The sequence below is a fragment of the Diprion similis genome, chromosome 1 (assembly GCF_021155765.1).
Source record: "Diprion similis isolate iyDipSimi1 chromosome 1, iyDipSimi1.1, whole genome shotgun sequence".
NCBI lineage: Eukaryota > Metazoa > Arthropoda > Insecta > Hymenoptera > Diprionidae > Diprion > Diprion similis.
The window spans coordinates 12,335,751-12,347,890 of record NC_060105.1 but is presented as its reverse complement, the minus strand read 5'-3'; the positions used below and the strand labels follow the sequence as shown (position 1 = coordinate 12,347,890).

Below are 12,140 nucleotides of genomic sequence, written 5' to 3'. Positions count from 1 at the left end.
GGAGCGGTCTATGAATTTTTTTTTTCTGAGCTATCCTTTGGAGTGGGCTCTTAAAACATCAAAAACTAAGATTTTGTCACACGAGGTCAAAAAATAAAAATAGTCGGTTTTTTTGCGCCACCCTAGTGCCACACTCTTTACTCCGCTTCATGATACACTAACCGCTAGAATATTAGCATCTGCTTAATAATCGGATTATAGAATATGCATCAAGAGACTGTTATCGCATCAGGTCGAATATCAACCATTTTCCATATAGTTCTACTACCCTCAAGAACAGATTGCCTATCATTCTAAAAATAGACCTGAAAACCCATATGACTAATGGAATGAAAGGATTAATAATCTAATCAAGTGAAGTCTTGCTTCGGTACGTCACTCACCTACTTTTGTGGGAGTGACTGTTTAACGAACTTTCTAACGATCGTAGTAACTGGTCTAAGGAATTTAATGTCGAAAATTATATGTTCGAGGTTAGGTTATGATCATTATGTTATCCTTTTGTCAAACTCACGAATATTCGGATATTGATTACGTGCCCCCGAATGTTATAGCAGATTGTAACTTATTCGGCAATAGAATATATGCAGACTCACCTCAGCGTGAAAATAATTGCTGTATACGTTGTTGGGGTGACTGAAATTCCTTCGGTACGACGGAATTATGTGAGATAATGGAATCCAATAAGGAGCTTCGAGTCAAGATTTATTAAATTAAGGAGTGCCACGAGCAGTTCAGGAGGTTGTTTTGCTCAGGAACCTCTGAATTAGACATCCTAGAACCGTTCGTACAAATCAGATTATCCTCAAAACTTAGCATTAGCTAGTGTAATGAATTTCTCCTGCACTCTGAATGCAGTACCCCGCAAGTATTCGTGGGAAACAGGAAGCGGATCGACTGCAATGGCTGACTAATCCCAAGAATTCCAGGATTCTATCGAGCAATGTGGAGTTTGGAAACAACCCGAGTGCCGATACCTTTGTTTCGATCATGTTCAGATTTTTGTAATTCCAGAAGCCTCGAATCCAGAGAATCGCTAACATCTAAGGCCTTTAAGGTCTCGTCATTAAACTCATTTCAATGTCTACCGATGTAAAACAAAAGAGGAGATTTTATTCCGGAATTCGTCCCATGAGACATTACGAACTTAATAACATATCTTCGATCTTTCACGATAATTGAATAAAATCAAAAAATTTTATGTCCTAAGATGAATTGAATTTTGAAATCGACTGACAATTTTCAGACTCCTTGCATGTTGATTGCGATAAAAATACGTAACATAGGATCTCATTTTGACTCTTACTCAGACTCGACTTTCCTCGAGAGCAACGAGCTCTTCTCACGAAACGTAAAAGGCAAAAACTACTTATCTCTAGCTACTTACTTGAAAGATCAGTAGTTTTTTTCTTCAGTTCATTCACGATATCCGAGTCACGATTTTCTGCACTCTTCTTGCATTTTATCCTGAGTGCTTGTCCCGTTCTCACCAAGAAAATTGCAATGGCTATGCACTCATGACTTTCGAGAGTATTGCACTTGTCCATAAGTTCGCTACAATTGTCAGAGTATAAATGAACAGCGGTGCTGGGTTTTCTGAACGATTCCATTAACAGTCACGTCCTTCTCTTTTTCCAGACACAACGATCTTCCCTGGAACATTCGAAAGTTCTTGAAAAATCAACTCAGGGACTTCAAGTTCGAAGATTTACGAGACGCACACCCTTGGGCACGAAGTGCCTGGAGCCACACTGATCTTCGAAGACTTAAAGACGGGATGGTCGCTGCACAGGTACGATAAAAAACCAAAAACATTGAGAGATTTCTTCGATTTGAACATAATTTTAACGCAATCGGGTTTAGTTGTGTGAAATTATAGTATATATCCATTCGTAAATCGCGTGTATAATCATATAAGGACGTACGCGCCATTATACGACCTTTTACCACCCTTAAGAGTTAAAAGGCGTTGTTTTTTCCTTTAAAATTTGCGAAAACAAAAACATGAGAATACGTTAAAAAACGTTGAAATTGAAAGATGGATCAATGGACGGTAAAACGTTGTAATTATTAATTATCAATTATGCTCTTTCATCGCAAATTTTATGAAAATTAATTACGTTCACTAATGGTATCAAAGAAGTATGAAATTTCAAACATTATTCTCGAACTCATCGAATCCTTAGGTTTCAAAGTGTTTGCAAAATAGAAATTGGTGAATACGACCTTACACCGTAACGTTCAATATCATATATTCTTGATAAAACAATTTTTTTTTTTAAATTCTCCTCGAAATTCATGAATCTTTAGTTCCAAAGGTTTTTGGTCGTTATCAAAAAGAAAAAAAAAATTCAAAACTGTGACAAGAAGGAATATATTTTCGTGCTAAAAGGGCGTAACCATTAAACGTAAGGTCTTTTACCTTCATTTATTTTTTCGGTTAATTTCAGTGTATATATTCGTTTTGCATATTATGGAAAGTAGTGGTAAAGAAAAGTATCCCATATGGGTTATCAACTTAAAAATTGTTCACCAAAAAACGACGAAGCAATAAGGCTTCGATCTGATTAGCGCTTTTTTTAAACGATTGGCGGATTGTGGAACTCTTTCTATACCAACACCATCTTAATTGTACTCGATTTTACGGACAATTTCTACACACGACGGTCGTCCACCTTACTTCTACCCTCCACGATGCATATGAAGAGATTGAATCCTAGTTCATCTTCAAAATTCACGGCCAGTTTCATCTAGGATAGTGAATAATATCCATGTAAGCGTGTTATGCGATGGTAAATATTATATACAGTAGGACGAAGATGGATGCTTCGAAAACTCAGCTCTTTCCTCGGTTCAAGTTTCAGAACTTTTCAACCCACTAACTCGTTGACATTCTCGAGTATCACTGACGTTGAATTATTGTTGCACTTATAATTTGTATAGAATTCTGATTGATCATTCGTTATTAAACAGCTTGGTGGACGGTTGAAAAAATGACGTTTATCAGTGCGTGAGGAAAAATAAAGAAATAGAAAAACCAGATTGTAAAAATAAAGAAACCAGCTTAGCCACGTTATCCACTCAGTGAACGAAATTCTGGTTATAATACTAACGAATAATTTCAAATATAACTCAAGTCTGGATAGATAAATAAATTACTTACGAAAGAAAAATAATGCCGCGTTGAAAGTGTTGCTTTGAAACAATTCTCGAACATTAAGAAAAGTCTGTTCCAAGCCAAATCTGCGTTCAGGTTGTTTAATAGTCTTGTTTAATTTCCTTAAACTCCCTAAAAATAGTTAAATAAAGTTTTTTGTCAAATTCATCGATTACCTTAAAAATAATTATGACTTTAATAAGATATATTCTGGCATCGTAAACTGCACTTTGTTCACACCGTTGCAGAGCTTTAGGTACATTACTATGTTCGAAGCAACTTCAGCAACGTGTCCTATCTCCTAAGTCCAAAACTCGTATATTTCTACAGAGACGATTGGCTGAATCGATTCAAAGCGCAATCGGTACGTCGAATAGTTTTCGTGAAGTTTTAGCGAAGAGTAATTCTGGGAGTCGGTGGTGAGTTTTCGTTTCCATCCGGATAACCGGAGAGTCAATTGTAAAGTAGCACACCAAGGAATGTGCGCTTTGAAAGTCAGCTTAACGAAGTTAAAAGTGAAAACTCAATCCATCGATTGGACTGACATTTGTCGTTTGCCAGGCTTATTTGTCGTCTATAGTCACTTGATTCAATTCAAACACTCAAATCTCAATGCTTTGCCTCGTCTTCTGATCGATGAAGATTAGTTTAGGATCCAGATGTACCTTATAAACTCACGATTGGAGTTCAGACTTAGGTTACGTAGCATCAACTACCGGTTCGAAATAGTTCAAGTCTTCTTTGTTTACTCAATTGTTTATTTAAGGTTGCTATATATACAGCATAACACTGTATCATTCACATATGTTCACATGGGTTAATGTTTCAACGGGATATTTGCCACGAAAGGAAGTCTGATCTGTATCACTGCGTCACAAACCATGTCAGATACGTCTACCTAATTTATTTTATTACCCTCCACGAGGCTTCCATGAACCGAGTGCCTTCACAGGTGGAATATTAAAACAGCCGTGCGGCAGAAAATTCATCAATAAACAAAAAAAATATATATATACATATATATATTCCTTTTGGAATACTTTCTTGGTCGTGTAACGTGAAATTGATATTCAATCGTTGGAAAATTGTTAAAAAAAAATATAAGATGAGTTAATTGGAGATGCAGGGAAGGAGGGTTGAACTTAAGGGAATTCCGCAGTGTGCAATAACGTCGCATTTCGTCTCTTAACATGGGTGATATTTGTGATCATTTGTATGGTGGGACCGGAGTTCAACCTTGTACTGTAACGGGTCAAAATATTCAGCCCAGTTTTTCCCCAGGGCTGCGAGCTTTGACCGTAGGTACGCAGCCGTTTATAATTTTCCACCGCTTAACCAGGCACACACACCCTACCTGGTACCTCCAGAAGCCAAATTACCAGTTGGTGTTGTCAGTTGTTTCGTTCCCTAACTCTTCAAAATTCACGAGATACGCAGGGACTCATTCGTATACTGCAAATTATTCAGATTCTTGCAAAGTAAAACACCTTTGAGAAATGGTGGAAATACAGAATTATTTTGCATAAAACGATGAATCTGAATACGTCATTTGTTTTTTTTTTTTTTTTTTTTTTTTTTTTTACAAATAATTCAAATGTCACTGAGAAAAATAAATTGTTTAAATTCAATTGGAATATATGGAATTGAATTGTTCATTTCTCGAGTTGGTGAAATTTTTATTTGTTTATATTCAATTTTTTGATTCAAATCTATTTTAAACAAATAAGTATTTTCCTGATAAACACGATTCAAATAGATCATTTTTCTCAGTGTATACACTATTTGGTGACAATATTTTTTGTCTTTTATGCCATGCGTTTTAACCATTTCATTGCTTACATTTTTTTTTAACGGTTTACAGTTTAATAAAAAATTTTATACAGATATCTCATCTCCAAAGGTAGGTTGTCAGTAAAGTCATTGATTTTCATTGTAGAGGAATTTACTCTGACTTTAAAAAAATCCAAAATTCAAATTTTTGGAAATCACAGTTTACATTTACGTTTAGTAGGTAAATAAAAAATTATGCTCATTTTCATAACAATATTGAAAATTTTTATCATTCGATTCTGAATTTGCAACACAGATTTCAAGCAAATAAATATGTCAGGATCTATCAAGGCGAAGAAAAAGGAAATTCGGGATTTTGACGAGGGTCGACATGACAGGTCTCACGGACTTTTAGCGTTTGACATATTCGATGGCTTATTAAATGTAACAACAAACGCGTGGCAATCACTTCAACATTCGAATCGATCCAACGCGTCCCTCTCGGGTAAAAGTCATCACCAACTTTTCGAAGGTTGAATTGTTTTGTCGATTGAACAGTTGCAGGTTACGGATCATAAACAGCGTTGAATTTCAAATTACTTTGAGTCTCAAATTATTTGAGTCTCTTTAAATTTTGGCGAAAGTTCAAACCTTCAGAGAATTTGGAACTTTGAAATCCAACTTCAAACCGCTGAAATGTGTTTCGGTAATTTTTTTATAATTTACTAATAGACTAATCACCGAACCGATTTCATTGCAATTTGTACAGTACAGTATTTTTTATTGAAATAACTTTCCAACAGGGTTTCTCTATTTCCAGTTTCAAAATAATTAATGCCAACTTCGTTATCTTTCGAATTAATTTAACGAACGTTGACGTTTCTTCTGCAATTTCTAGTTAAAAAATACAGATTATTTCTGATTGATTTCACATGATTCGAATATTAGCCTTTGTCTTAAAAATTCGGGTCTAGAATAACAGTTTTTCTCAAAAAATATAATATTTTTTTGTCAAAGTACAATTTGAGGGGCAGAAGTGGTACACTTCTTTGATCAATATTTTCTACCTGACGTAGAATTTTTTTTAATTCATGATCAGAGATTAGATTAAGATGAAAATCTAAACGAAATCATGGTTGCACTCCTAAGAGAAGTATTCTTCCATATCGGTAGAAATACTACGTACGTATCATCGAAATGTGTCCCTGCGAAATACATTCCAAAACCAAATTATATTGAACAGAATACAATTTTCCACTGTACCCGGGATTTCTTTCTATGTATGCATAAAACCGACAGATTTGACGAGAGTGAAAATTGCTTCTAGAATTGAGCAAATATTCAGCTCTAGCATGTCGTAAATTGCTTTGCCATCTACATGGTACAAAACAAAGTAGAATTCACATATCTTGACTTGAAGTTGTCTCTGTCAATTTTTCAAGTTAACCCTTAGCGGCACTTTGGCATTCCTGAATGCCACCTGTTTTAAAACACGTTTTTACGATTTTAGAGTAGTTTTATTCGATTTAACCGGATTTTTTTTTGTAATATTATGATCTTGATATGTTAGAGGATCAAAGTTTATGTTCAAATTGTTTTTATGTTTCGTTAATTTGTTTATATAAATTAACAAACTCTAAAAAATAGCACTTTTTTTTTAGAAAAAATGTATTATTGAAGATAGTTTTAAGAGTATTCTTACGATTTTTGGTAGTTGGGGGTTTCTAGGGTCGCTGATTACGAATCCGTTTTCGGATTTGCAAAATTCAAAATGGCGGACACAATATGGCGGCAGTGCACTTCAAATGACGGATTTTATGACCGCAAAACGATTGCAATTGATTTGAAAGTATGGAAAAGATCTTGGGTTTTATGATTTGCGAAGGTCAAACGACTTTTTGCGTTTTGGTGTCGGCCATATTGGATCCGCCATCTTGAATTTACAACTTTTGAGCGCGGATTCGTAATCAGCAACCCTGAAAACCCCTGAGTACCAACTTTCGCTCTCGTCAAACGAGTTTTTGCACGTTTGGTCAGCCATATTGAATCCGCCATCTTGAATTTTCAAATTTTGAGTGCAGATTCGTAATCAGCGACCCCAAAAACCTTCGTGTTCAAAATTTCAAGTCGGTAGTAAGTAAGGAAAAATGTGTGCCGCTAAGGGTTAACGTAAATGAAAATGTATCGTGTATACCTGATCCTTTGAAATGAGCATCCCTGTGTCAAACTTGATCTATTAGTTGAAAAGATTATCCCTAAGAAAATGTGTTCTGTCAGCAACAGGAAGGTGACCACGTATTCGATCCTAAACCCATATCTCACAGTTCAATCTCCGACACCTCAATTATAGAAATCTTCGTGTAATTAGGGATGACCAGCGAGGACCAGCGGTTATCCAAGAGGAAATCTCTCGGATTTGCACTTCGTTAAGCGTTTTCCGGTTATCACACTGATTGCTCCATTTTCTGACCCTTCTCAAAGTTCACCGGGTGATGGTTAGTTAGTGACTGTTCGTCCGTGATAGTTTTTGTCGTTGATGATCTCGTCTAATTGGGAACGTACTGCACATCTTTGAGAACCACAGACCCCTCAGCCCTGCAGTAATGCCAGAGTCTGTGGTAAAAAAAAATGGTTTTTACGGCATGGGCATTGAAAAGTCCACTTTTTGTGGCAGTTTTCGTTCCGTAAAGTGACGCTTTATACGGCAGCGAACAAAGTTGAGGAATAAAGTCTTTATTCCGCAGTTTTCATGCGCAGTTCGAAGTGCGCATCCCAAACTGCCGAATAAAGTAGCTTCGTCGAACAGATCGCGACATAACCTCACTCTTCGTTTTGCTTTTTAATGCCGATACTGTAAAAAATATTGTATGTGGCATGCCCGTGAACCGTTTTTTGACTCTGATAATTTCAGTACTCGCCTTCAGCTTGTCCTTAGATCTTTATCCTTGCCAAAAAAACAGGCGGTTTACGGGCATGCCACATAAATAGCTATTGAGGTGCTTTTACCTCTAATTCCATGACTGGAGAACCCATTCGCAATCACGTCGTTCATCACGAGTATCACAGCGTTGGGTAATAGTGTTACAACTGACCACTGATGTACACTTACCATTTGGCAAGAGTAATACAGTGTCATTGATCAAAATAATGATCATCCAAGCGATGAAGATTCCTTGCATTTCATTGATTACAAGGTCTTGAGACCATGAAGACCATGAATCAATGTTTTTATCACATGCTTTTAGTTACCAGAATGGTTGTGGTTAGATAATTTCATGTTTAGTAGCACAATGTGTACGAATGTACCTAAGAAATATTAATCGTTATTTTTGATGACAGTGATGATTTATTATCTAATTGGACATGTACTTAACTTGTCTGGATTACGGTCAGAAGTAATATTCAATCCAGCCAGAGATTCTCATCGAAAAGATGATTTACGAGTACACATTTAACTGTTTGTAAATATTTCTGTAAATTTAATTATAACGTTACGGAGTATTTGACTTACTTTTATATCTGTATCGTATAAATCAAGATAGATCGAGTAAGTAGTGTTCATTCTGGCACGTGTTCCGTGTGTGCAGTATTCTTTGCAGAATACTAAACAGGCGCAGCTAGCAATTCGTCAAATCAGTCGGTTGATAGAAGCTACACCTCCCTCGGGCAGAAACTGATAGGGTCTTCTCGGAGATGTCATCTGTCATCCTGTATAATGGAAGCCACGACGAATTGTGAGAAATTGTGGTGTCAGAAATATCATAGATATTCCATATTGAGCACGTGGAAAATATCTCCATGTGATACCAAGTTTGCAGAGAATACGTTGAGTGCTTATAACCGATTTTTTGCTCTGTTCACTCTTCAAAATCTAATACCTTCAATGGAGTTGGTCAGTCTTTCGCGTTTGGTCTGCGGATTCATTTTTAATAGCAGAAAGATACTAGTTTGCCTTGTTTATTAAAGTTCGGAAAACTGATTGTGATTTTTCTTATATTGAGAATTTTTCTCCAAATATTTTTCACAATCATTTTGATGTCACTTTGGAGGGAATTGAGTCTGACTAGTTCATCAGCGCAACGCATTTACAGGGTGGGCGAAAAAATCCAGAGCAATTTATAACGGGAATAAAGTCCGAACGCATTGACCGATTTTAAAAAATTCACTAAATGCCCGAATTGAATTTTGAATCACAATTTGCGATGGATATTAAGTTGAACATTCTTTGGTATTAATTTTCTTACACTTTTTCAAATTAACTGCAAGTGATGGTTGGTATCGATTCTGTTTCAAGCGAGCGCTTATTTGGGACAAATATTGAAATGGATTGAGATCAAGTTGACTTTGAACGTTTTTACAAAAATAAAATTTGCACATTCTCAGGTGAGGGCTTGAAATTTCACTGAGATCTATTCGTTTCTACAACACTTCGGAACGCAAATTTCTCTAACACTAGAAATAGTAGAAATCAATAATTGAAAAATGAAGGTGTGGGAAAGAAAAAAATCAGATGCGTTCTCGAAAGATACAAAATTTCTCTTCAGGCTTGACTTAAAATTTTCAATTAGAATAGTAGTCAGTACAATTGGCTAAGGTTGTTTAATAAGTTTTTTTGTCTTGTGATTCGAACAATAATACTAATGCGATAAACAGATAAGTTATCTAATCGTATGAAAAATTAGAATATCAGTAATTCCACTTCTTTTATATACCAATCACCTGCAAACTCAGCTTAAGTATTTTAAATTATGACCAGGAGTAGGAATGAATGATAATCGATTCTTTCTGTAATCTGTATTAGAAAAATTTATGTGATACAAATAAAATTTTTAAATAATTAAAACTACTTTCTAATGGAAGATTCGAAATATGCAACCAATCGTTTTATTGTCTATTATATAGAAAATTTTGCTTTCGCTGAAGTGTTCCTGGAATCTATTCACATCTAATTCATACAGAACTTACAAGAGCAACTATGCCTAATCAACTGTACTTGTAACTGTTTGTCTAACAGCAGATACTGAGTCTATCAATGACAGAAATATTTGCATCATCCAAGAACGTATCTCGGCGAGTCACTGATTATAAATCGGGATGATTTTGAAAATGTTCCAATTTGATTGGGTTAATATGAATATCATTTTTATGTAGTAGATAAGGTAAATAATATATATTAAAGTTTCATTGAGGCTACATATCCGGTGAGTTAAAGTCGAACTAACCCAACATCACACCTTCCGTCGGCAGTTGATGAAATCTAAGAATTTTCAACCGATGATATCTTGGAATCTGCAAAGTCATATATCAACACAAATGACACGATTATTGCAATCATCTTGAATCCAACTTAATGAATATTAATAATATTATCTGGTAATCTTGCAGTAATTGCTAGCTTTTTAAAGACTGAATTTGAAGATGAAATTAAATTTGAAATTTTTTTTTTTTTTCTCAAACATTCTTTGAAGGAGAGCAAGAATTTGAATAGCATAGGAGCTATAATTTTTTTAAGTTGCAATAACGATTATTTCGTCATTTTCAATTATACTTCTTCAGCTCATTAATTTCTTAATTAAGTCCCAAAAAATATAAAATATCTACCAATTGATAAAACATTCATTGCCTGAAATCTCAGTTATATTACATTTTCACGCACTGAGAAAAAAATGACTTCAAATATGTAACTTGAAGCAAATAAAGTATTCTCACTTGGCAAACGCAATACCTGCGAATGACTTCTATAAAACTATGAAAAATGGTTTCGTAACGTCAACTATTCATCATTCAATTCATTCAATCGCAAAGTGACCTTAAAATCTACTCTAAATATCTTCAGATGATTGGGGACTTGGTCATCTTTGAGTGCCTAGTAAACATGACTCGGCCATTTTGTTTATATCGAAAATAAACTGTATACCTAGTGATATCAGATTTTTTCACGGCCCCTGTACGTAAGGATAAGTAAAATGAAGTAATGATCACTGGAGATGTAAATTCTTTCTCCTAAAAGTTCATGAGATTTTTGTGAATCTTTTATGAAGATAGTTTTAACCCTTTGAAGCATACATTTTATATTTGAAGTATTTCCGTGAAACTTCGTATTTTCAGGGGTGTTTGAGGGCGATGACAACGCATCTGACATTAGATTTTCAAAATTCCCCATCCAAGATGGCAGATTCAGTATGGGGACCTACAATTTTATGCATTTTCAGTTGTGAGTTCGTTAAACTTTGAAAATCTAATGTCAGATTCATTATCACTACTCCCAAAAACTACATGGTATTGATTTGCAAAAAAAAATTCTAAAAATTCTCCTCAAAAATGAATTTCTCCGAAAAAATCACTCTTTGTTTGTAATTGTTCGCTTATAAAAGAACAAGAATAAATATTTGTGTTTGCTGGATATATTTTCTATATTCCGTAACATCTCAGCTACCAACAAAATGCAAAGGACTCGACAGAAATCCGTTGATGACAGAATGAATGGCGAAAAAGTGATAAAATTTGGATGATACCTTTCAAGGACCACCATACCGCACAGGGTTAATGTAATTTAAGTGGAGATGGTAGACCCAGAGATGTTGCATTGTATCAATCATGGATGTCCATGGACCTCCATTAGAGATGAACGCTCGGTGTGGGTAAAGAAAAACGTTACAAGAAATAAGGTAGAGCAGATCACGTGAATATAATTCGTATATATCATTGTCTTCATTCCTTGATAAAACCTGATGTAGGGTGAAAAACGATACAAACGTGTAAAGGAAGACGGGTAGGCAGGTAATGAATGTATGGGCAAATCCACGTCAAATCGGACACAAGAATTGAATTCAAGTTATCAAAAAAAAAAAAGGTTCGAGCGATTTAAAAAATACGAGTCAAAAAACTCCAAAAGCTCGTCCGTTTCGACGTTCAACTGTTCATACATATTGTGTAATCCGATTAAATGAGAGCATATATAGGTATGCTTTAGATACGCTCAGTTGTCTACAGTGTAGTACCAAACGTATAATGCAGAACTCTTTATATGGTTTCAACCCTCGATGCAATTCATCACTGTCTTAGTTAATTTAGACCCAGCGAAGGATCTACCGAGTACCTACTGCTGCCGGGAGTCCATTGATCTCGGGTCATCCCTTACATAGCCAGGGGGATTCACGAATTTACGACTATTTGACCAAACGGAATTTATCAAAGGGTCTGCAAAGCCGAA

At 35.4% G+C, this 12,140-nt stretch overlaps 1 protein-coding gene across 1 annotated transcript in view; it reads left to right on the top strand.

The window, feature by feature from the left end:
* Nucleotides 1–12,140, top strand: part of LOC124406706 (dipeptidase 1) — a 121,490-nt gene that overhangs the window by 23,035 nt on the left and 86,315 nt on the right. The window contains exon 2 of the mRNA XM_046882276.1: nt 1,639–1,792. Coding sequence (XP_046738232.1) covers nt 1,639–1,792 — 154 coding nt within the window. The remainder of the gene's footprint in view (nt 1–1,638; nt 1,793–12,140) is intronic.